The following is a 21,641-nucleotide window of genomic DNA, read 5'->3' as shown; positions in this document are numbered from 1 at the left end:
ATGAGAGCGCTGAACTGGAAACACTGAAAGAGCTGATTCATTTCTTCTATATGCACAGTAAAGAAAGCAATATTTTGATATGCTGGACTTTTCTAAAATGTATTTTTATTTTAATTTAAATTTTTTGGAGTAGGGTTCATTTTTAAGAGGCACACTTAATTCCTCTTATCTCCTACTTATCTACTTTTTTTTTTTTTCTTAGGAAAAACGGGGTGCTATTCACTGTATCGTCTGCACACTAACAGTGGGAAATGTTTAAATACATGCTTTGAAAACAGCATTAATTATGAAAAATGTGTGGTGACCCACAGAGACTTGGGTCTCTTTAGCTCTCTCCATCTGTCATTCATTGGGTTTGTATGATAAATATGCTGGTGGATTTGGCGGTTGAAGTGTGATAATTAACTAAACCTGAGACTTCCACGGAAATAACAGCTTTCATGAGGCTTCCTGACTCATGGGACACCGGGGGCGTAGAGATGCGCAAAGGGAAAAAAACAGCATAAGGAATCATTGACTGTTTCTGAACTTTCAGCCATTACGTGACACATTTAATTTACACTTATAAAGCACACAGACTAAATATTCTATCACTTTTTATTAATTACCTAGCGCTTCGCCAACAACATACAGTATGATTTTCTCATGCCTTCTGCCTTCTTCGTTTTAAAAGGGGAAAGGGGGGCACTTGTGCCCAGTGATTTCTTGGTTTATTTGCAACAGATTTGTTTTTGTGCCCAATTTCCTGAATGAATTATGCAAATCAGATAATGCTACATCTATAATAAATGCACCTATGATGAGCCTAATTTACATAAAATGAAGGTGTGTTATAAAAAATGGCTTTATTTAAATTTGATATTGCTCTGTTTCAGTTGATTAACCATATGGTTACATTAATTGTAGCTGGTTGCAGAAGAAAATGCAGGTTTTTATGTTGAAATATCACAGATAAAAAACTGACCTATGAATCTTTTGTCTTTTCTCACTGTTCTTTTCAACATTTTCTGCCTTCTGTTTTGGATAATGAAATAATACAGCCATGTGTTCTCAATCACTCGCTGTAGTGGCTCTTAACAGAATAATAAATAACTAAATCAGACTCCAGATGTCAGAATTTATCATTACAGTGAAGAACACATTGTTACATCTCTTAACCAGATTTCAAAATGTCTCAATAAAAGGATTTGGTTGGATCTCATATCTTCCTTCTGTTTCAGATTAACTAACAATTCATTGCTCTCTTCACTTTTGTTACAGATAAAGATGAATGCTCAAAGGATAATGGTGGATGCCAGCATGAGTGTATTAACACTATTGGCAGCTATGTGTGCCAGTGCCGCAACGGCTTTATTCTTCATGAGAACAAACATGACTGCAAGGAAGGTATGTACAGGCACTCGCAAAAAAATAATAGTGGCTAGAAAAGGATAAGTGAGGGTAGTCATCTGGCAGTGGTGCTTCTAGCATGTGTAAGCATGTTGATTTATACTACATTCTTCTGAGGGACAGCAAAACCCCACAAACAACACAAAAAGCAATTTTCTTAGCATTTAAGATGCAGATTAATGTAATTTTGGCAGGTTTTCTTTTTTTGTCTCTATTTTGTCTTTTAAATCTCAGATACCAGTAAGATTTAACTACAGAATGTTTTTTTATTTTTATTTCAATCAACCTTAAAGGGTTATCTCACCCGAGAATTAAAATTTGTCCATCTTCTACTCACCCTCGAAGCATCCTAGTTATATGTGACTTTCTTCTTTCAGAATAATCCAGTCAAAGTTGTATTAAAAATTGTCCTTGCTCTTCCGAGCCTTTCAATGGGAGTAAGCAGATGTTTGTTGTCAACAGTTCATAAGACGTGAAATAAAGTGCTCAAATCTGTAATAAAATGCCCCTTACACAACTCAAAGGAAACAATTTTCCTTACTTTAGCAAAGGAAAACCAGTCTCCTCTTGGCTTATTTCGAAATCCTCAGTTTTTCTTTACAAATCCTCGTTTTGTGCTTCTAATTTGTGACCAGCGTTTTGTTCTGTTCGCTCTCTGCGCTCGTCACTAACCAAACAACGCTGACGTAATACGAAATCCGCCTGTACGTCTTCCGGATCCAACAGTCAGCAGAAGTGAGAAAAAAAGTGTTTATTACGTTTGAAATCTGGATATTTATCTTACAAAAATGCATGAATTCACTATTATTCACCCCCCGGAGCCCTGTGAGGGACGTTTTATTATAGATTTGCACACTTCATTTCATGTCTTCTGAACTGTTGACAAAAACTATTAAACCCCATTGAAAGGCTTGGAAGAGCAAGGACAATTTTTAATACAACTTTGATTGGATTGTTCTAAAAGAAAAAGGTCACATACACCTAAGATGCTTCGAGGGTTAGTAGAAGATGGACAAATTTTAATTCTCAGGTGAACTAACCATTTAACATTTCAATGTGAACCTATCACAATACAATGCAGGCTTTGAAGAAATGTTGTTATGAAGAATGGGGCAGTTATTGTATAAATAAAACTACATTGGAGCCGATAACAAACCTACAGTGCTCAACAAAGCAAAGTTGATCATTTCACAACCAACGAGGCCGCTTACATAGTGATCTTAAAGGCGTAGAAGCAAAAAACAACCCAGTTTATAGAGCCAGAGTGAGGTCAGATAAAACAAAAACTTGAGATAAAACGACTAAACTTGTGAAAACATTTAATCTAATAGTTTTATGATAAAACTTTGTGGTGTTGATAGTTAGAGCTGCTTTATAAATACAGTTAATGAGGTGACTGAACTTAAAGTGTTAAAGTAAACTTTAAAACAGTTGTCCTCCAGATCTCCGCACATGTTGAAGCATTTAGATGGTCTGTTATAGTTAAACAGTGTCTGCCACTAAACCTTGCCTTTCATACGAGCACTGTCAACCTCCAGTGCAGCTCTGCCCTGCAGGCCTTTTAACATTTTTGTGGGCTTTGGAAACTTTAAAGCAGTGTGTGTGTTTCTCTTTGAAAAGAAAAACAGCTAGACCTAAGGAGAGGAGGATAGAGATATTACTCTTTAAGCTCCAGAGTCAGGGTCAAGAAGTTAAACCAGCGGCATCCTGGAATACACACACACACACACACACACACACACAACACTCGCTCACTCAGTCTTTACTGTCTCTTCAAGGCCAGCTCACTGATTCTGATATTAAACATCTGGAGTTTCACAAAGCTTCAAAGTCTTAATCCTGCTTCTGTTTTCATTTTCCTTTGTGCATGTGCCTGTGTGTGCTCAAGATGTGTATCTCTTAAAAGTCACTAAGTAGTAACAATAGACCCGTTTTACTAGTTGCCTTACAAGTATTACTAGTGTATTTACACAAGAATATCAGTAGTCAAGAGCTGTTTGGCGTATTGTGCTTTTAATGATGGTACTGTAAAAAAAAAGATTTTAAATTTAGTCCAATGAAACTAAAGAGAGGGGGAGCAACACCGATAGCCTATGGGCTGATATAACACACTTAGAGGATATATAACCTAGAAACACACATAAATAACTCTTTTCAAGGACTTTTACATTCAAACACATACAAACCAATACCATTTGGAGCAGCCATAGTATCTGAGAAACGTGTGCATGTGTGAGTGTGAACACCGAATATACCTTTGTTCACTAATCCACACTGACCTGATTTTAAGAGGGAAGAATAGAGGCTTAACTAGACTTAGTGCTCTTGTGTGTTTGGGTGTGTGTATTGTGATCGCGGAAAATACAGTACATGATACAGTGGGGTCCAAAAGTCTGATACCACATTGAAAATCATTGAAACATTTTTTAAACCTGGAAACAAAAACAAAGTTTTAAAATGTAATAAAATAAAATAAAGTTATTATATAAAGTCAAGAATCATAATGTAGAGTTCAGAACATCTAGGTCACTAATAAAATAACCAAATTAGTGTCATTGACCATGTGGACTCTTTTGGACTTGTAGAGTCCACATAGTTTGTGGTACTGTCATTAAAATATAAGGCAAGGAAATTTTGAGGTGCCATTTCCAAAAAAGTGCCATTTCCAATAGGGATGTGCCTATCGATTGGCTGGAGATCGGTATCGGCCGATAATCATTTGTTTATGTGATAATAAATAAATGGAGATGTTGAAGCGCCTTGTAGGTATTGTATGAGTGATTTTTATCAAATAGCCTATTGAAGAGACCATGAGCTACTCCCACAACTATGCCTACAATACTTATTACAACAAAGAGAAATTTGATCAATATGAAATGCTTAAAATAGTCTTAACAGACAACAAAGGCAACAAAATAAAAGCAATATTTTGTAATTTATTTGTAGATGATAGCCAGCTAGCTAGCTAGTTAGTCTAATTAGCATACCCATACCTTTCATTGTATTTCTAAAGACAATCTTTAGAAAAATGTAAATGTTATTTTAATTTCATCTTTCATGCTTCCTGATAAAGCAAGGTTTGTGAGCTCAGTGCTGCTTTGTGTACAGCTGTTACTGGGGAAACCTCTTTTTCTCCTGCTTTAAAGCACCTCCTGCTGGCAGAGAATGAATTAGCATTTTCAGCAAGTCTGTCTGATTTACGCAGCAAATGTATTTTGCAAACACACACATGCATGAAATTGTCTGCCTCATGAAAAAAAAGTTAATTAGATAATATTTGCATCATTTATGATTTATTTTATCCACCTGCGACCCTCCCGCAAATAATCAGAATGCATTTTTTATTACCTGACCCGTGGATTATCCGCAGCGCCCGTGTTTATATAGGAAAAGCAAAATACGTTTGCTGCGTAAATCAGACAGACTCTAAAGATTGTCTTTAGAAATACAATGATATAAAACTTACCGCGTTTCATCAAAGCCTTTTGGAAAATCTGTCAGTTTTGATATTGTGGCGAGCGGAAGTTAACTTCAGGTTAGTCGTGTGTGCCTGATAAAACAATCAATATAAAGCTTGAAGCATAAGAATAGGCATCGTAGCAGCCGATCACCATGACAAGAAATCGTTACTCGTATCAGCTGCAAAAATCCTGATCGGAGCATCCCTAATTTCCAATATTGCCTTTCATGCAATTTGTAATGTAGCTGTATGTGAATGCAAATGATCTGCTAAGTTGCAAAGCTGAAAGAGCACAATAAATAAAGTCCATAAACGATAAACCAATCACAACAGATTAGGCCATCTGACCAATCAGAGCAGAGCAGGCTCACGGAAAGGAGAGGTTTAGAGAGACTGAATCTTTGAACTGCTTCGAACGAACCATTTAAATGCATATTTTGAGAAAACTAAAGAGTTTTTGGACCTTGCATGCATATAATCCTATTGTAGGAGACTCCCAAAACAATATTAGGAACTGTAAAAATGGCATAATAGAGGCACTTTAAAAAAAGAATCAAATCATAAAAAGGTTCATAAAATTAAAATTAAAAAGTTCTACAAAAAAAAAAATTAAAATTGCACAAATTAAATGAATATGGGTGACATAAAAACGATCAGTACATTGCAGAAACAGTGCTCACGCAAATAAAGCCATGTACATTAATCAATTCAACTTTTCACAATTTATAATGTGTAATGAAAAATTGAAGCATTTTTACTAGTGGTCTCAGACTTTGGTCTCTTCTGTATGTGGAGACAATGAAAGCAACAGCAGGTCAGATTTGTTTTCAGTCATTCATATTAGATAATGCTATAACAAGGGAGTTGCACACCAATTCTAACGTGCATATATATACACTCAGCAGGGTTTTGGTGAAAACGTTTGTCTGACCTGGTTCCTCAGGGTCACAGTAGGTTTACTGACAGTGTGGATCTAGCTGTAATCACTTGTGCTTGCGCGCGCACACACGCACACACACACACATACACATACATACAAATAGAGCACTCACACCTGTAAACACACAGTTGGCCAACAATTTCAAAAGAATATGCTGTACATTTTCTAGTAGGATGAGAAAAAGAAAAAAAAGCTAGAAAGAAAGCTAGTCTCTTGTCAGAGAGATCTACTCTAGCTTATTGGAAAGGTGAGTCTCAGGTAAACCCATGAGCCCAGGTAAACATACTAAAGGTTAAGCATTCTGTAATGGTCTTTCTGTGATGTGCACACCTCATCACCAGGGCGAAGTTCAAAGTATGAGTTGCAACTATTCATTTGGACAAATGCGTCTGTGACACACAAGTGTTTTGACCTACAGTGGATCCTTTTCACAGATTGTGATGACATGCTTCCACAGTTATTAATATCATAAATCTAGCTAGTTTATTTATTTTCAAAAGAGAAAAACAACAAAAATTTTTTTATAACATTTAAATGCGCACGTTAACGCAAACACAAAAAATGTACTCATGGCTACTGTTATCTTAGCTGTATCACTCACATCACGTGTTATTGTGCTGCATCACTATTTCTAATGATCTTTACCCTCTTCACCCCATACTTGTTTATCAGCTGAGTGTGAGCACAAGATTCACAGCACAAGTGGAATCATCAGCAGTCCGAACTGGCCTGACAAATACCCCAGCAGGAAGGAGTGCACATGGGACATCACGGCAACCCCAGGCCACCGGGTCAAGATTGTGAGTCTTTATATAATTGTGTGCTATACGTTTGCATCTGTTAAACAATGTTTACATTACACAAAAATATCTCCCTATACTTTACACTCAGTACAAACAAGCAGCACACGAGCAGAGACACAATCACACATGTAATCCTACTCTCATGGTCAAAGGCAGATAATCTCACATCACACATAAACACACATATAATCTCCAAACAAGCAAACAAACACACCACAATGCAAACATTTACACATGCATCCAAACCCCTCTCTCCTATATTACATAGACAGTACAAAGTCTCACAAACATGCAGAAGATACAAGAAACTCAAGACATTGAGTAAAGTGAATTAATAAAGCTTGAGCAGTGCCTGTTTGCTCGTATTTCAATTTAACAGATTTGAACCTATTAACAAACATGGTCAGAGACAGCTATGGCAGGGGTTTAGAAGGTGACCTCAGTGTCTCCCACTGTTCTCTGGATCTGACTTCTGAGTCATCTGTTTAGACTTAAAGCAATTCTAAATGGTCCTTGTCAGAAAGCAAGTGAAGTCACAAAAAGGAGAATTTTATTGTTTGTTTGGATGAGGTAGAAGTGTTTTGTGGATTGATTCCATTAGAATTAATATATCATTTTGGCTTTAACGTTTTAAGTTCTCATTATACATTTGTAGAGTTACTTTATCATCATGTTCATGCTTTTATTGCTCTCTCTCTCTCTGTGTAGCCATAACAGCTGGCTTTTTACACAATGATAATGTTGTAAACACTAAAGGTACAACTTTAAAACATGTAATTCAAACTCACGCAGTGGTTCAGGGATTTGCAGATCCTCCAACGCAACACGATTTGAAGTTTTGTAAAGGCAAGCAGTTCACTCAGTGGCTTATCTTGGCAACACCCTTAAGCAGCGATTTTCGGTTAAGTCCCACAAGGAACCTATTCCCACAGAAAGCTCTACATATGTATGCAGAATTCACACGTCCTGACATTTGCATGTTTACTAAATATTTTTCCAAATTTGATAAGTGCATTTGTGCTGCTTGATTATTTTTTTTTTGTGGAAACAGTGATGCATTTTTCAAGATTCTTTGATGAATAGAAAATTCACAAGAACAAGCCTTTTCTGTCATTTTTGATCAATTTATTTGCATCCTTGCTGAATAAAAGTATTAATGTATTTAAAAAAGAAATTAATGACCATAAACGTTGGAAAAACGTTAGTGTAAAATTTCAATACTGTATTAGTATTAAATATATTGCATTTATTTAAACCTAGCTGCTTTTTATTTAGTTCTGCTAATGTACCTGAAACAAACAAGGCCTCTAAAAATGGAATTGTCTCTTCTAACAGAAACTTGAGATTTTAATTCCTATAGCCGCTGAAATTAAAATTGGCTTGTCCCAGTCAAAGCCAAACATGTCTATCTGCTCCTTAAATATGTTAGATGTGTCCGACTTCTAGCTGAGGAGGTCAAAGAAGAGAGATCTCCTTTTCTTACAGTTGATTGCCAAGAATTAATATCAGTGAATGCTGCAAAATTCTTTCCTCCTAATATTTTTTTTCTTCTTTTCCTCTGTTGTGTCTTTGTATCTCCAGTCTTTTAATGAGTTCGAGATTGAGCAGCACCAAGAATGCGCATATGATCACCTGGAGGCCTTTGACGGTGACTCGGACAAGACGCCTATCCTGAGCCGCCTGTGTGGCAGTAAGATTCCAGAACCGCTCATTTCCACAGGCAACAAGATGTACCTGCGCTTCATCTCCGACGCCTCAGTGCAAAGGAAAGGCTTTCAGGGCACTCATTCCACTGGTAACTACCATGTCTTTTCTGTGTCTGATTTTACGTGTATATTTGATTATTTGCATGTATTGGATCAGATGTGATTCCAAGTGTTCATACAAGCAGTCCTCATGTCATGCTGACAGTTTAACAGACCCCTCTAGTGGATCATTACTTCATTGCATGTTTACTAGAGTCCCTGAAGTTTTGCCTTTTGACTTGTTGCTAAGCTCCGCCCACCCTGGTTATTGTTGCTTATTACAGTCAACCTAGAAGAGATATATTTGTCAGCTGTCACTACTGGTAACATTGTTTAAGTTGAACAGAACTTTTTCTAATAGGATGAAGGGTCAACAGGAAATCAGTGATGATCAACAGTACACTTGTGTCTTTGTGTGTAGAATGTGGCGGTAGGTTAAAAGCAGAAGCACGGCAGAAGAACCTGTATTCTCATGCTCAGTTTGGGGATAATAACTACCCTGGTCACACCGACTGCGAGTGGCTCATAATGGCAGAGTCTGGTTATGGCATCGAGCTCACCTTCGCCACCTTTGAGGTAGAGGAGGAGGCCGACTGCGGGTACGACTACATCGAACTTTACGATGGTTACGACACTGGAGCGCACAAACTCGGACGCTTTTGTGGATCTGGGGTATGAGCAGTGTGTGCATGTGTGATACTGATGAGTTTAGGAGTTTCTTATATCATAAAGCTTCCTATATGTCTTCAACTGACCCCTCTCTCTCTGTTTAGCCTCGTGAGGAGCTTTACACTGCTGGCGATGCCGTGTTGATTCATTTCCACTCTGATGACACAATCAGTAAGAAAGGCTTCCATATCCTCTACACTAGCACAAAGTTTCAGGAGGCTCTACACACACGCAAGTAACATCTCCCCGAGAGAGAGACTGAGAACAGGGATAAAATGTTACAACAAGAAGAACAGACTCCAGAGAACTATTGAGAAACCCTGCCGTGATGTGTTTCCTGCATTGGATTTGCCTCTTTATGTTCAGCCACTACGGAAGTGCTGTCATATTGACCCTAAACACCAATCAGCTGCTCTTATGTGTAGGATAGCTCCGCCCACTGGAGTGGTATCCTGCGCTCTCTGACTGGATCAGTGTAGTAAATGAACCCCTGGAAAAAAAAAAAATTCACACACTCATACACAAAACTTTTGTTGGCTCACCGTTCTTCAAATAAGCCAGTTATATATAGAGTTGCACACTGAAACTAAGACACAGTGACAATAAGAGAACAAGGAACTGCTATTGTGTGTGTGTGTGTGTGTGTGCATATTGCTCTGGACAGCATGGACAGTTTGGCTGCTGATGCCACACCACACTGTACCTCAAATAAATTGTGTATGTGGATGTGTGTGTTTGAGAAAGAGAGAGAGAGAGAGAGAGGCCTTCAAATACCAGCCTGAACTCATTCACATGTTTTTAAATTTATGTGGTTGTTATTTTACAATTATTGTTAGCTTAATGGCAAAACTCATTTGTGCAAAAGTAAAGAGTAAATATGTAGCCCTATTTAACAATAAGCTTCCTGACATACATGTAGCCCATTGTTTGCGCTGTGATGAATATAATTTGACACAAGTGGTTAGAACTACACGACAGTGGGTCTTATTCATAATGCAGCGTTGGTGCACATGAATTTGTACGTGAAATCTGCGCAAACATCATAATTCAACGATAACTTTCACGCTAAGATTTATTGTATGTAAATCAAATGCTCTGGGTGGCCTTATAATCGTGTTAGGATGAAATGTTATGAAGAGATATTTAATTTTAAATATATTTCATCACATACCATGAAAAGCAGCATTATAGCTCAAGTTGAGAGGTTTCTTTGCATAACAATGCAGATACATGTATGTAAAGCTGGGTGGTGATTGTGTCTGAACTGGTTTTGAGGATGGCACACTTGGCTTTGCTCTAGGATCTCTCCGCTTATGCTTTTATGACAAAAAGACTGCAAAGAAAAGGCTGTGTGGAATGTCCTTGCATGGAGATGGATTTGAATTGTTTTATCCAAATAACCTTGCCACACTCGTTTAAAAATACTCCGTTAAGAACAAATTCATGTGCTTACATAAATTAGGCAGAAACAACCGTGAGAAGTTTTCCCGTGCTTACAAAAACAAATTAATCCCTGCAGTTTTAAGTGAATGAGACCCAGTGTCTTGTGCTTCATTCGTGAGCAGGCCCACAAGGAATCTGCATTGCTGCTACATTTACTCTACGAAGTTGCCCAATGCCTTGTGTGTTCACACTTTGCATTATTTGATAATGCTTTCATCTATCAATAGAAGTGATCAAATTCGCGCAATTTATTCTACAGATTTCCATACATGTGACAAAGTCTGCAGATTCCATCTGGGCCTTCTTATGAGTTGCAGAAACCATGTAAAGTTGGTTGAATTGTTTTGCATATGTGTGTGTGTGTGAGAGATTGAGGGAACTGATAGAATATTCTCTGCTGAAGAAACCAGTGGTTTTCTTACTCTTCCAGTAACGCCTCCTGAAGAAGTTAACAATGAACATGATGTGAACAGGAAATGATGTTATAAAGCCTTGCATAAGATTTCCATTACAGCTGTGACAACTGACTACAACCACCTTAACCCTGTGCGCTTTATATGCACTTAACACAGAAAGACTATTGAACTGTGTTCTACAACCACATTCTCTGTTGCTATATTCCCAATAACAAGTTTTCCCTGCTTGGAAAAAAAAACAAAGTCGCTGTTGAAGGGAATTCCTACGGTGCTATTCAGTGTCTGAAAAAAAACGGCAATGCTCCAGCCATTCAGTGAATGCGTGGAGAGGCAGCGTTGAAATAATGTTGCTCTTCAACACAGAAAGAACACTGACAAAATACTCACAGCATTGACAGCACTAGTGTTGTGGAGGAACAATTATTGCCTTAGAACCAAAATGTACATTGTTGCACATGATGTTTCTGTAGATATTTTTTTTTCAAATTATTATATTTTATTTGATATTAAGTTTAAAGAACTTGAACCTTTATGTTAAGAAAGAAATTTAAATCGACTGACCTGAAGCCGTCCCTTCTGTCCAGTTACACAAACACACACACTTGTCTGCATATGTGCTTATACATGATCATGTGCACACACAGAAACTAATGTTACAATAATCGTAATGCTTTAAAGTCAATAGTAAGACTGTGTGAACTGTGACGTATGTGTGCATTTATTGGTCTGTGTGTTACACAATACAGGTCATGTGACTCTGTATTTCTGTATGTGCCAAGTTCCTGTTGATTCCACTCTAGATGACCTATGAGAACTATGACGTATGACAATGTGAAAAATGATTTATTCACCTGTTATATATACATCAGCCTAATGATGAAGAAGGACTCTTCACTCTCAACGGTGATTAAACTCATGTCAGGTCAATTAAATGTACTGTCTCATTTGTTCTTACTTCCTCCATCTTCCTCTTTTCTTGTACATTAGAAACATTAGAAGTATGTAAGTGAAAAGTTCTAAAAGTGAAGTGTTGTTTTTTAAAGGCCAATGAAAGTCATATGTTTATGTATATAGAAAAGTCATAACTATCTTATATTTGAGCTTCTTCACAATCGAACATTGCCATAGACGTTTTTTTTCCTCATCCAAATGATTTATTACACTGTACACACATACATAAAATAAATACATAATATATTTAATGGACACATATTAAAATGTTACATTTGAAATGGAAAATGTCCAAGGCTGTCCAAATTGGAAATGAAAAACTCAAAAAACACAGGAGGCACCATCACTTATTTTAGTGGTCCATAACGACTTCTTTTCAAATGCCACACTGGCTGCTTAGGTAGCCAATTTGTGTTTTTATAGCCACATCGAAAAGTACAGGCTGTCTATATTTTGTTTTATTAAACTAAATTGGACGGAACTGTTGCCAGGGACATTAAACAATAATGAATCATAAATATCACCCTCATAATTTTACAACTGATATTGTAAAATTGTCATATTTAAGTAAAATTAAAAAGTGAAAGATGCCTTTGTCTCTAGTTAATTTTATTTCCCATTATAATTATTATATTATTTATGTATTTATTTTTATATTTGGGTAATTGTATTAAACAAACTGATATTAAAACTACTAGAGTATCAAAAACTTAGGTACAGCCACAGGTAGATTTTTATAGATTTTTTTATTTTTTTTATTTAGAGCAAATTACTCAAAGGATCAATCTTGATGGTAATTTATATATATACTTTTCTTCAGTATTATCATGTTTGTTCTTAATAATGCTACATAATTGTTTTTTATTAATGTAAAACGCATTGTATGAAATAATATGTACCAGAGAAACTGGTAATAACCAGCTAAACTTAACTTAGATAAACATAAAGAAAAGACCTGTTCAGTGTACTGTAAATAGCCTGTTGGAGGTTTATTGGTGTGCTTTTGAAGATTCAGATTCAGATTCAGATTCAGATTGATGACTTGCAAAATGAATCATTTGGACCTCTTTGCCTAAGGGTGGCCAACTTTTGGTCCTGGAGAGCCTCGGCCCTTAGAGTCTTGCTCTAACCTTGGCAAAGTTGGCAATTCTTGATGATTGTGAACCGGTTGACCAAACTGGTCAAATTTTTTAATTTTCTGCAGATTGTTCAAAATTCATACAACTTTGTATTAATTTGTGAAGATTATAGCCTATTGATGAACAGCATTATTATTTTATTTTTTTTGCAATAACCCAAAAGCCAGTCGAAAAATCCTACAAAAACTGACATTCCTTTGGCTAAATAGACCCTTATGCAATAAATGTAAATTTTAAATCATTTGTGTGTATGAATCAGGTTTTACACTTAATTTTTAAATGAATTATTAAACAATCATAGAACAATGCTGAACTATTATAATTTTTTAGATTTCAAAATACATTTTCTAAATAACATGATTTATGTTATAGTTTTTGTTAAATTCTATATTATCAGTTGACAGTCTTGATCTGAATAATATCTGTCTGTAATATCAGAAAACTACCACCAGATGGCAGCAGGCTCATAAACATCAACACACGAGGCCCCGTGGACATGAAAAGATGAAGATAACGCAAACTTCTAATTTTGTATTTGTGCCTTCAAATAAATGAGGTAAGTGCGGTCTGGAGTGGAATCTGAATTCTGAACATATAATCACACAAGATATCTCACTTCAAGTGTATACCATCAAGCTTTCTAGCTTTTTTCTCTGTGTGTTTGTGTAGCTTAGTTTTTTGGGATTGTGTTTGGTCTGTTGTTGGCTTGAGGATTCTTCCTTTCTCTTTTAACCTCATTATTTCTGGGTAATTGCTTAAAGATACCATTGTGATTTTAATTGGATTTTCCCTTAGCACTAATCAAAAGGTCTCCTTTGGAGCCAACAACAGTACATTTGAGAAGAGTCACTTTTTTTCGTTATTACAATAATGCAGGGCCATACTGTAGACAATATATTAATGACTGATGGATACGATCAGATCGGATTTATGAAGTTCTATTTCGACCACTACTGATTGTATCACTCTTTGGCCGCGTTCGTTGTGTTTTCCAGTGATTTTCTGTAGTGATATTTTTACGCCAGTAGGTGGTGTCAAGTAACATTGAATCACTCACTCCACTGATTCATTCAAAACACTACTGACTCGTTCAGGAATGAATCTCCAGCTGTGTGCTGATTGGAGACATAACGTTAGTGGTTGAATCAGCTTTGACTTCGTTTGGGACTACTTTCGCCTTCAGAGCGAAACAGACTGGCCTAAAATGTAAGTTATCCAGTATTAACTTATATGTGTGTGTGTGTGTGTGTGTGTGTGTGTGTGTGTGTATATATATATATATATATATATATATATATATATATATATATATATATATATATATATATATATATATATAAATAATCATACAATCGTGCTGTTGGTCAGAATATCAGAATTACAATAACAACAGTGGTATGCAGTTAAATTTGTGTTTATAACTATAAATGTTCGCAATATTATATATGTATGTATGTAATTGTAACCGTAATTAATTTTCTTCATTGTGCCTTTCTCATTTTCTTTTTCTCCCCTATCTTTCTATTTTTGTCTGTCTGTGTGTCTGGTTGTTTCATTAGTTCGTATTGATGAATGGATCAGGAGATTTAAGTGGATGAGTTACATTGATCTGTGCAAAACACACACACACACACACACACACAGGCACCTCTATAAACAACAGTTTCAGATGAAAATAACCTCTCTGCTTTCCTCATCTCTCTACTCTCTTCTCCTCTCTGAGCACCTTCATCTTTTTAATCGTGATGATGGTGATTACTCCTTCTTTTTGTCTGCCAGTAAAAGCCTTTTATCACCCACCTCTCAGATAACTGGAAAGCCCCATTATTCCCACGCAATCACACACAGTAATTCCAGGAAACACGCGCTGATTCTCTACACACACCTGTTGTGGTAGGTTTAGTTCTTCTGTTGCTACGCTGCATACCTTATTTATTTTTTACACAGTCAATTAATGGATTGATCTGCCTGACCCTTGACAGACACAGAAAACCAGACCATGTTAAGCCTCAAGCATTTGTTTCAAATTAGAAAAAATTTTCTGGGCCTTTTTTTTTTTTTTTTTAAATGTAATTTGATATGATCATGATATGGGCTGCAGTTTTGTTGGGCGAAATTTTGAATTTAACAATTGACTCGTTTTAAATTCATGAGAGTGAATTGAATTGACTATTACATACAGAATGTTGAACTGAAATTTAAATCAGAATAAAAAGAAAAGAAAAATAGAATTCAAAGAAATTCACCGAACAGGAGTTCCATTAGTCATCGAGCTTTGTGAGAAAATAATAAATTATTCTTTTTGACAAAAACCTGTGTGTTTATACACACACACACACACACACACACACAAACACGCACATGAAATACTTTTATTCTGTAGGTATTTTATTATACTGGACATATTGAAAAACATAATATTTTGTGTTTAACATGTCTAGGTTATTCATCAAAAAAAAAAAAGTTCTGCACTTACATAGTGGAATAGTAATACATAGGCATAGTGCAAGTGAAATATTTGTGAGTGCAAGAGTAATCACTTTTAAGGCACTGATACAAAATCTTATGTATAGATTTATCTGCCAGTTTAATGCTTCTATGGGGTCTATCAAATATAAGGGTTAGAAGTACACAGTATCAGTCAAAGCTGTGGGGACATTGGTATTGTTGTATTGTGTAACTCTTTATTGTGTGTGATAGAGGCTATGGGTTGTATATGTTGTCCTACTGTCTTTTTAAAATTTGGACCTTGAAATAAAGTTTGATTTGATTGATTACAGCTGTAGGTTTAGCCACAATTCTGCATTTCAACAATACAGATTGAATATGATTCAACTGATGGCCTGGCTGATATTTTTTATGAGACCCATTTAGCATTTAACAAATTGTGAATGCAAATATTGTCTGCTTATTTCCAGTGGCTCATGTGGTCTTGGTATGTGTGTTTAATGCAAAAATGTTTTATAAAAAACTAAAACATTTTATTCGTTTTGAAACCCAGGAAGTATCAGTGTGTCTGTCTCTTTAAAGACTCAGAATTGGACAAAGTGGCATCTGCTGTAAGTGTGCCATCAAGTAGTTACAAACTATAACTCTCCCCAGTCTTCTATTTGCTCTGGTTGCTAAGCAATGCTGGAAATAGTTTATTACCCAATGCAATTCCACCTCCATCAGTTTTCTACTGGGAACTGTAGACACACACAAAATAGATCAATATGACCCCAAGGCAAAGTTTGGGCTAGTATTTTGCATTTACAGTCAAATCTGTGCTTGGGTTAAAACCCATTTAAAACCATTCTGCTAAAAACTGCACTGGGCAATAATAACAGAAACTATGAATCGATTAGCAGTGGACAAGAGTTGTTTTGACCATGTGACCACTTCATTTTTAATGGGCTTCTTAAACGCTGATATGGGCAGAAAATATCCACCAGCTTGCTAAACACAAGATAAGGGAGGTGGAACAGTCATTGATCGGAGCTAATGATTTTCACATTAAATTGCCGGAAAGGACAGAGACAAAGAGTCAGAGGGAGCAAGGATGGGGGGAAATGTTTCTTCTTTTTCTAATCCTGCTGCGGAAATGACAAAAAGATAAACCTTCTTGCAGAATTGTCCAACAGTGCTTACTTAGTTAGCCATCAACTCAAGCCTAGTAGGTAAAACCAAATGCTTTATATTGATTTTGATGTGCATATATAATAAATAGCTTTGCATAGATCATTGAATCTGATTAGACCGTTAGCATGTCGCTCAAAAATGACCAAAGAGTTTCTATATTTTCCTGTTTGAAACTGGACTCTGATGTAACAACATCAAGTACTAAGACCGACGGAAGATGAAAAGTTGCGATTTTCGAGGCTGATATGGCTAGGAACTACACCATGGTATCATGGGTGCAGCAGGCGCAATGCTATTATGCAGTGCCTGAAAATATGCTTATTGGAAGTTACCTAACTGGGACTATTTTCACGTGCTACGTAATATCCTTTTTCTTAACTTTTCTTTTTGCTTCAGTCTTAGTACATGATGTAACTACAGTAGAGTCAAGTTTGAAATAGGAAAAGTATAGAAACTCTTTGGCTATTTTTGAGCGAGATGCTAACAGTCTAATCATATTAGTCTATGCTAATGTGATAAGGGTAAGGGGAGGAAGTCAGTCTGTTCCACTGGCTTATGGGGTCCAGTATGCTGTGCAGGGTGAGTCACGTACAGGTCCTCCTAGCTCTCCTTCAACAGAGTTAATTGAATTAAAAGAAATGTTAAAATTACAACAAGAGCAGATAAATCAGCTTACTCAGGGTTTAGCTCGTTTGCAGGCTCCAAATTCACGTAGCCGATCCCCACGTTATGGTCATGTTATCTGTAGGCGATGTCGACGCCCTGGCCATTTTGCTCGGGAGTGCAGAGAAGAACTTCTGATTGGTAGTAGGCAGACTCGTCCAGCACAGCAGTAGGAAAACTAATCCCCACCGAGTTGCAGAGCCACAGCTCGGTTGGGGAGTTATCAGGCGCAAGTGTTGTAAACGTTTCCACTCCAGCATCTCATTTAGTGTCCTTCTGCCCTCATCTTAATGTTCTTATTGGTGGGGTCCAGGTGCCCTGATTGATAGATACAGGCTCTATGGTTTCTACCATAACAGAGCGTTGTTTTCAGCAGTATTATGAGCCATGGGGGCAGGAGCGACTTAAGTGTTCCCAGTGGTTGCAACTTACTGCTGCAAATGGTCTTTCAATCCCCTACATTGGTTTCATGGAGCTAGAAGTTGAGTTTTGTGGCAAAGTGGTCCCAGATTGTGGTGTGCTGGTTGTCCGAGATCCTCCTGGTAGTTCTGGGTTGAAGGTTCTGGGTGTGTTGGGAATTAATATCCTTTAAAGATGCTACCAGGAGCTCTTTGGACAACACGGCATATCCCTTTTTGATTTACCTGCTGTGTCACAGCCAGGCCCCTGGTCCTGTGATGCATGCATTGCAGCAATGTCATCAAGCTAATACTCAGTTTTCTGTAGATCATGCTGGTACAGTTGGGGTGTGGGGGCATGGGGTGTGTCGCATTCCGGGGGGCACGATGAGGCTTGTAGCAACCTGTTCAGAGCATTATTCTACTGGTACTGTGCTGTTTGAACCACCTGAGGCGGGGTTACCTGCTGGGCTGCTGGCTTCCCCTGCACTGGTTCAAGTGACTCGGGGTACAGCCTTTATACCTATGGTGAATGTGGGTGTTACTGAGGTTGTACTCTACCCGGAGACATCTTTAGGTACCTTGAACAGTGTTTTTGTCATTAGTTTACCTGAAAGCATAAGTGAAGTGAGGTCAGTCACGGCTATGGTAAGTGTTCATACTACTCTGGTGGGTCCCAGAGTACAGAAGCAGATTTTCTCTGTAGATTTTTGTGAAAGCACCAAAAGATGGTGGTGCTGTATACACAATCCTGCCGATGGATGAGCTGAGCAAGGTAAAGCATTTTCACCGTTCCCTGTTGAAAGCCATAATTCAAAGATGTTCTCCAAATCAGAACCCTAATGATAGCCCTTTGAGTGGAAAAGCATTACCTTCTGAAGATGAGCTGGATGAGGGTGACTCGTTGGCTTTAGTGCCCGAAGTCCCTCATGCTTGCCTCTTCATGCAACCTAGGTTGGCATTAAGAGATTCTGTCTTAATGGTTGAATCTGCACCACAGAGTGGGTTAGCACCCTCTTGGTCTGTGACAGGGGTGCCAGAGGCCTCAGGACACTCGTGCTCTGGAGATGGGAGCTTGCCTCCTGTATCCGTGGCTGTATCTACAGACCTCCCTGTTCCTGGTTTAGCAGTACTGAGAAGGACAAGAAGTAGTACTGCTGGCCAACACCCTAACACCCTAAGTGGAGTTGTGTCACAAGGATGTGTTGCTCTCAGGTGTCCTGCCCCTTTCTGGTACCAGCGTTTACACTGTTAGCAGTGTGGCTAACTTGGTCACGGCTCACTTAGGGTTCTTTTTCTATCCAAAAGGTAAGCATTAGAGTAATGTGACTTCTGGCATCTTTGTACTCTTGTTAGTGTTTTGTATTTTTGTATCACTTATAGCCGCATGAAGTCAACTGGTTAATGTTGCGACCTGTGTTTGGTCAGACTGCTTACTCGGGTACGTGTAAGAATTATAGTTCAAATTTTAACCATACTGTGGGAATTAGTTGTTTGTTTTTCATTGCAGCAGTTCGTTGCTCCCCGCTCCTGGCTCCCACAACATCGTGTACCTTGTTTATGGCTCTGTTTCGCTGTGGCTTTTGGCTGCATTTTCCAGTTACTATTAACATGTCCTGGTTCATTGGTTGTGCTGGCCCTGTTCATTTAACGTGGCTGAGGTGCTCGTGCGTTGGAGGGTTCCTGCTGTAGGACAGGACTCCGAACATCAGTATTAGGAAGTGTTGCTGTCTTGTTCCCGGTTTGTTTGTGCATTCGTTTCTTTCCTTTTTTGTATTTCCTTTGTTGGATGGTTCATATTGCCCTATATGTACTCAATGTGGAAGGCCGGATGATTTGAATTGTCTAAATTTATTATTTGATTGTTCATTTCTTTTGAGCCCAGTGTGTATTTCTTTTTTGTTAATTTCTTTATTCTCTTGTGAATGTTTTGTTTTGAATTGTAAATTGGCTTCCCTTTAGCTCGTGTTTTTGATCTGGTTTGTTCATTTACAGGTGCTGTGGGTCAAACCCCAAAAGTTCAGGGAGTGCACCACGTGTGCGGTGGTGGTGCAATCTTGTCACCGTGTGCAGTGTTGTGGCGTGTCTATCACCAACCAAAATCTCACTGGGTATCGTGTGTGTGTGAATGGTTGCACCGATAGTGTGTGATAATTGCATTTTGTGAGTTGATTCCAGCTGGCCACAGCCCTGTAAATCTTTACTCTTTTTGTGTGATCAGCAACAAGTAACCGATCATTAAGTGTGCCAGCGCTCATGTGATTTTCCTTTTTTTTAGTAATTTATTACTTGGATTAATAAAGCTTTGTATTTTGGTACCCACGTCTCCTCCTCTATTTTGTGGAAATGAACCTGTATTGCCTTGATTAGCACCTGCGAGTGCGTAAAATTTCCCTGGGTGCAAGTCCTGGGGTGGCGTCGTCCACTGGTGTTATGGTTTCTGTTGCCTATTGCCATGCTGCTACAATAAGCTAAGCTAAAATTGGTACCGCAAAACCCAGAAATCAGCTGAATGGATTCAAAAATGTGTTCCTTTAAAGGAACAGTTCATCCAAATTGTCTTAAAAAAATATAGTTTTTTTTATTTATCTGCAAAACACAAAAGCAGCCTAAAAATGTACAGAAATGGCTTTTACTATACAGTGAAACTGTCAAGTTCCAAAAGAAAAAAACAATAGCAGTTTCATAATTTGTGACACAAGTCTTCTGAAGCCATTTGATATTTTGATCAAATAGATTCCATGAATATATTAAGAATCTTATAATGTAGCACACATCAAATAGATAAATTTTCTACCCATTTTTGTAGTTTTTGATGACCCCTTATAAAAACTAGGTTGGCTGTAAGATGCAACATAAACCATGTAAATGGATTAACATTGGTTTAAAGTATTATATTACTGTAGAATTCTGTCAAAGTTATGATTTTTAGCATATACAAACTATGGATTACCATATAATTTCCAGTAAACAAAAAAGATTAAAATTTTATTTTCATTCCATTCTGTTGTAACCACATGTATTATTATGGTGCCTATCAGTGCATTTTAATGTAGAAAGCCGATTTTGATAGTTCAAGTAGATTGGTATATTTTATGTATTTACAAGTAAAGAAATATATCGTAAATATACAGTAAGTTGTTAATAGTTATATACAGGAACCAATATGCCATGCCATAATACCTGAAACAATGCCACTGTTTTATGTCTATCCATCCATCTATAATTCTAACCTTTTTTTAAACAGGCAATTTTACTTTAAGGTTTGACAATATTAATAATAATAATGGCATGCAGGTTTGAAATAACATGAAGGTGAGTAAACAGATTAGAGTGCGTAGACAGATTTATCCATTCTGAGGTGGACTATTCCCTGAACTACACTATATATAATCTAAATGTCTTAAAGATATTCTGCTGTGGCTTTATACAGCATATGTGGGTGCTAATGTTTCCTAAATTTAGGTTGCTCCTCAAAAAAAAAAAAAAAAAGAAGAAATTCTGAACCGCAATGAAAAATTCATTTAGATCACAGCCTTGTGTGTGTTCCGGGAAAATTAAATAGGTCTTCATTCAGCTAAAGCTGGAATAAACATTGTTTTTATTTTTAAAGAGGCTAAGGGTCAATGATGTATGTGTTGTGAGTCTTGATGTTGTTTTATTTAAAGCGGTTTGAGGCTGAACTTCTTATAATTCGGCTGATTATGTAAGAGAATTTCAATCTAAAGCCTCTGTCTCTGCCAGATTACGAGGAAAACTGATCTGTAATCTTGAAAACATGATGAAACCGGTGATCACTGTCACCTATAAAAATAGATTGCATTCAGTTTTTTTTTAAGAACTGCCTGCAAATCTTATGTTATAGAAATTCAATATGTTGCTTTTTGTGTGTTTTATGTACATGTAGTCCTGCTCTCTTTGCATTCAAACCTATTTGCATTCTGGGTCCTTTGTATTTATGTGTGTGTGAGACTTCAATCCAAAGCCAGCAGTAGTGTGATTTT

The 21,641-nt window shown here is 37.2% G+C and overlaps 1 protein-coding gene and 1 long non-coding RNA gene across 5 annotated transcripts in view; both read left to right on the top strand.

The window, feature by feature from the left end:
* The window catches only part of LOC113044228 (dorsal-ventral patterning tolloid-like protein 1), a 56,990-nt gene extending 45,199 nt beyond the window's left edge, over positions 1-11,791 (top strand). For all 4 annotated transcript variants that reach the window (XM_026204008.1, XM_026204006.1, XM_026204010.1 and 1 more), the window contains exons 18-22: positions 1,261-1,386; positions 6,462-6,589; positions 8,174-8,387; positions 8,759-9,009; positions 9,111-11,791. In XM_026204008.1, the coding sequence (XP_026059793.1) occupies positions 1,261-1,386; positions 6,462-6,589; positions 8,174-8,387; positions 8,759-9,009; positions 9,111-9,245 (854 nt within the window). In that variant the 3' untranslated portion in view covers positions 9,246-11,791. The remainder of the gene's footprint in view (positions 1-1,260; positions 1,387-6,461; positions 6,590-8,173; positions 8,388-8,758; positions 9,010-9,110) is intronic.
* Positions 11,792-13,434: 1,643 nt separating this feature from the next.
* LOC113044772 (uncharacterized) lies at positions 13,435-20,076 on the top strand. Its single transcript, XR_003275914.1, has 3 exons — positions 13,435-13,511; positions 14,050-14,161; positions 19,633-20,076. It is a non-coding gene; the product is annotated as an uncharacterized LOC113044772 (long non-coding RNA).
* Positions 20,077-21,641: the final 1,565 nt, after the last annotated feature.

Source organism: Carassius auratus, chromosome 26 (assembly GCF_003368295.1).
Source record: "Carassius auratus strain Wakin chromosome 26, ASM336829v1, whole genome shotgun sequence".
NCBI lineage: Eukaryota > Metazoa > Chordata > Actinopteri > Cypriniformes > Cyprinidae > Carassius > Carassius auratus.
The sequence above is the reverse complement of the archived record's forward strand: the minus strand, read 5'-3'. Positions and strand labels throughout refer to the sequence as shown.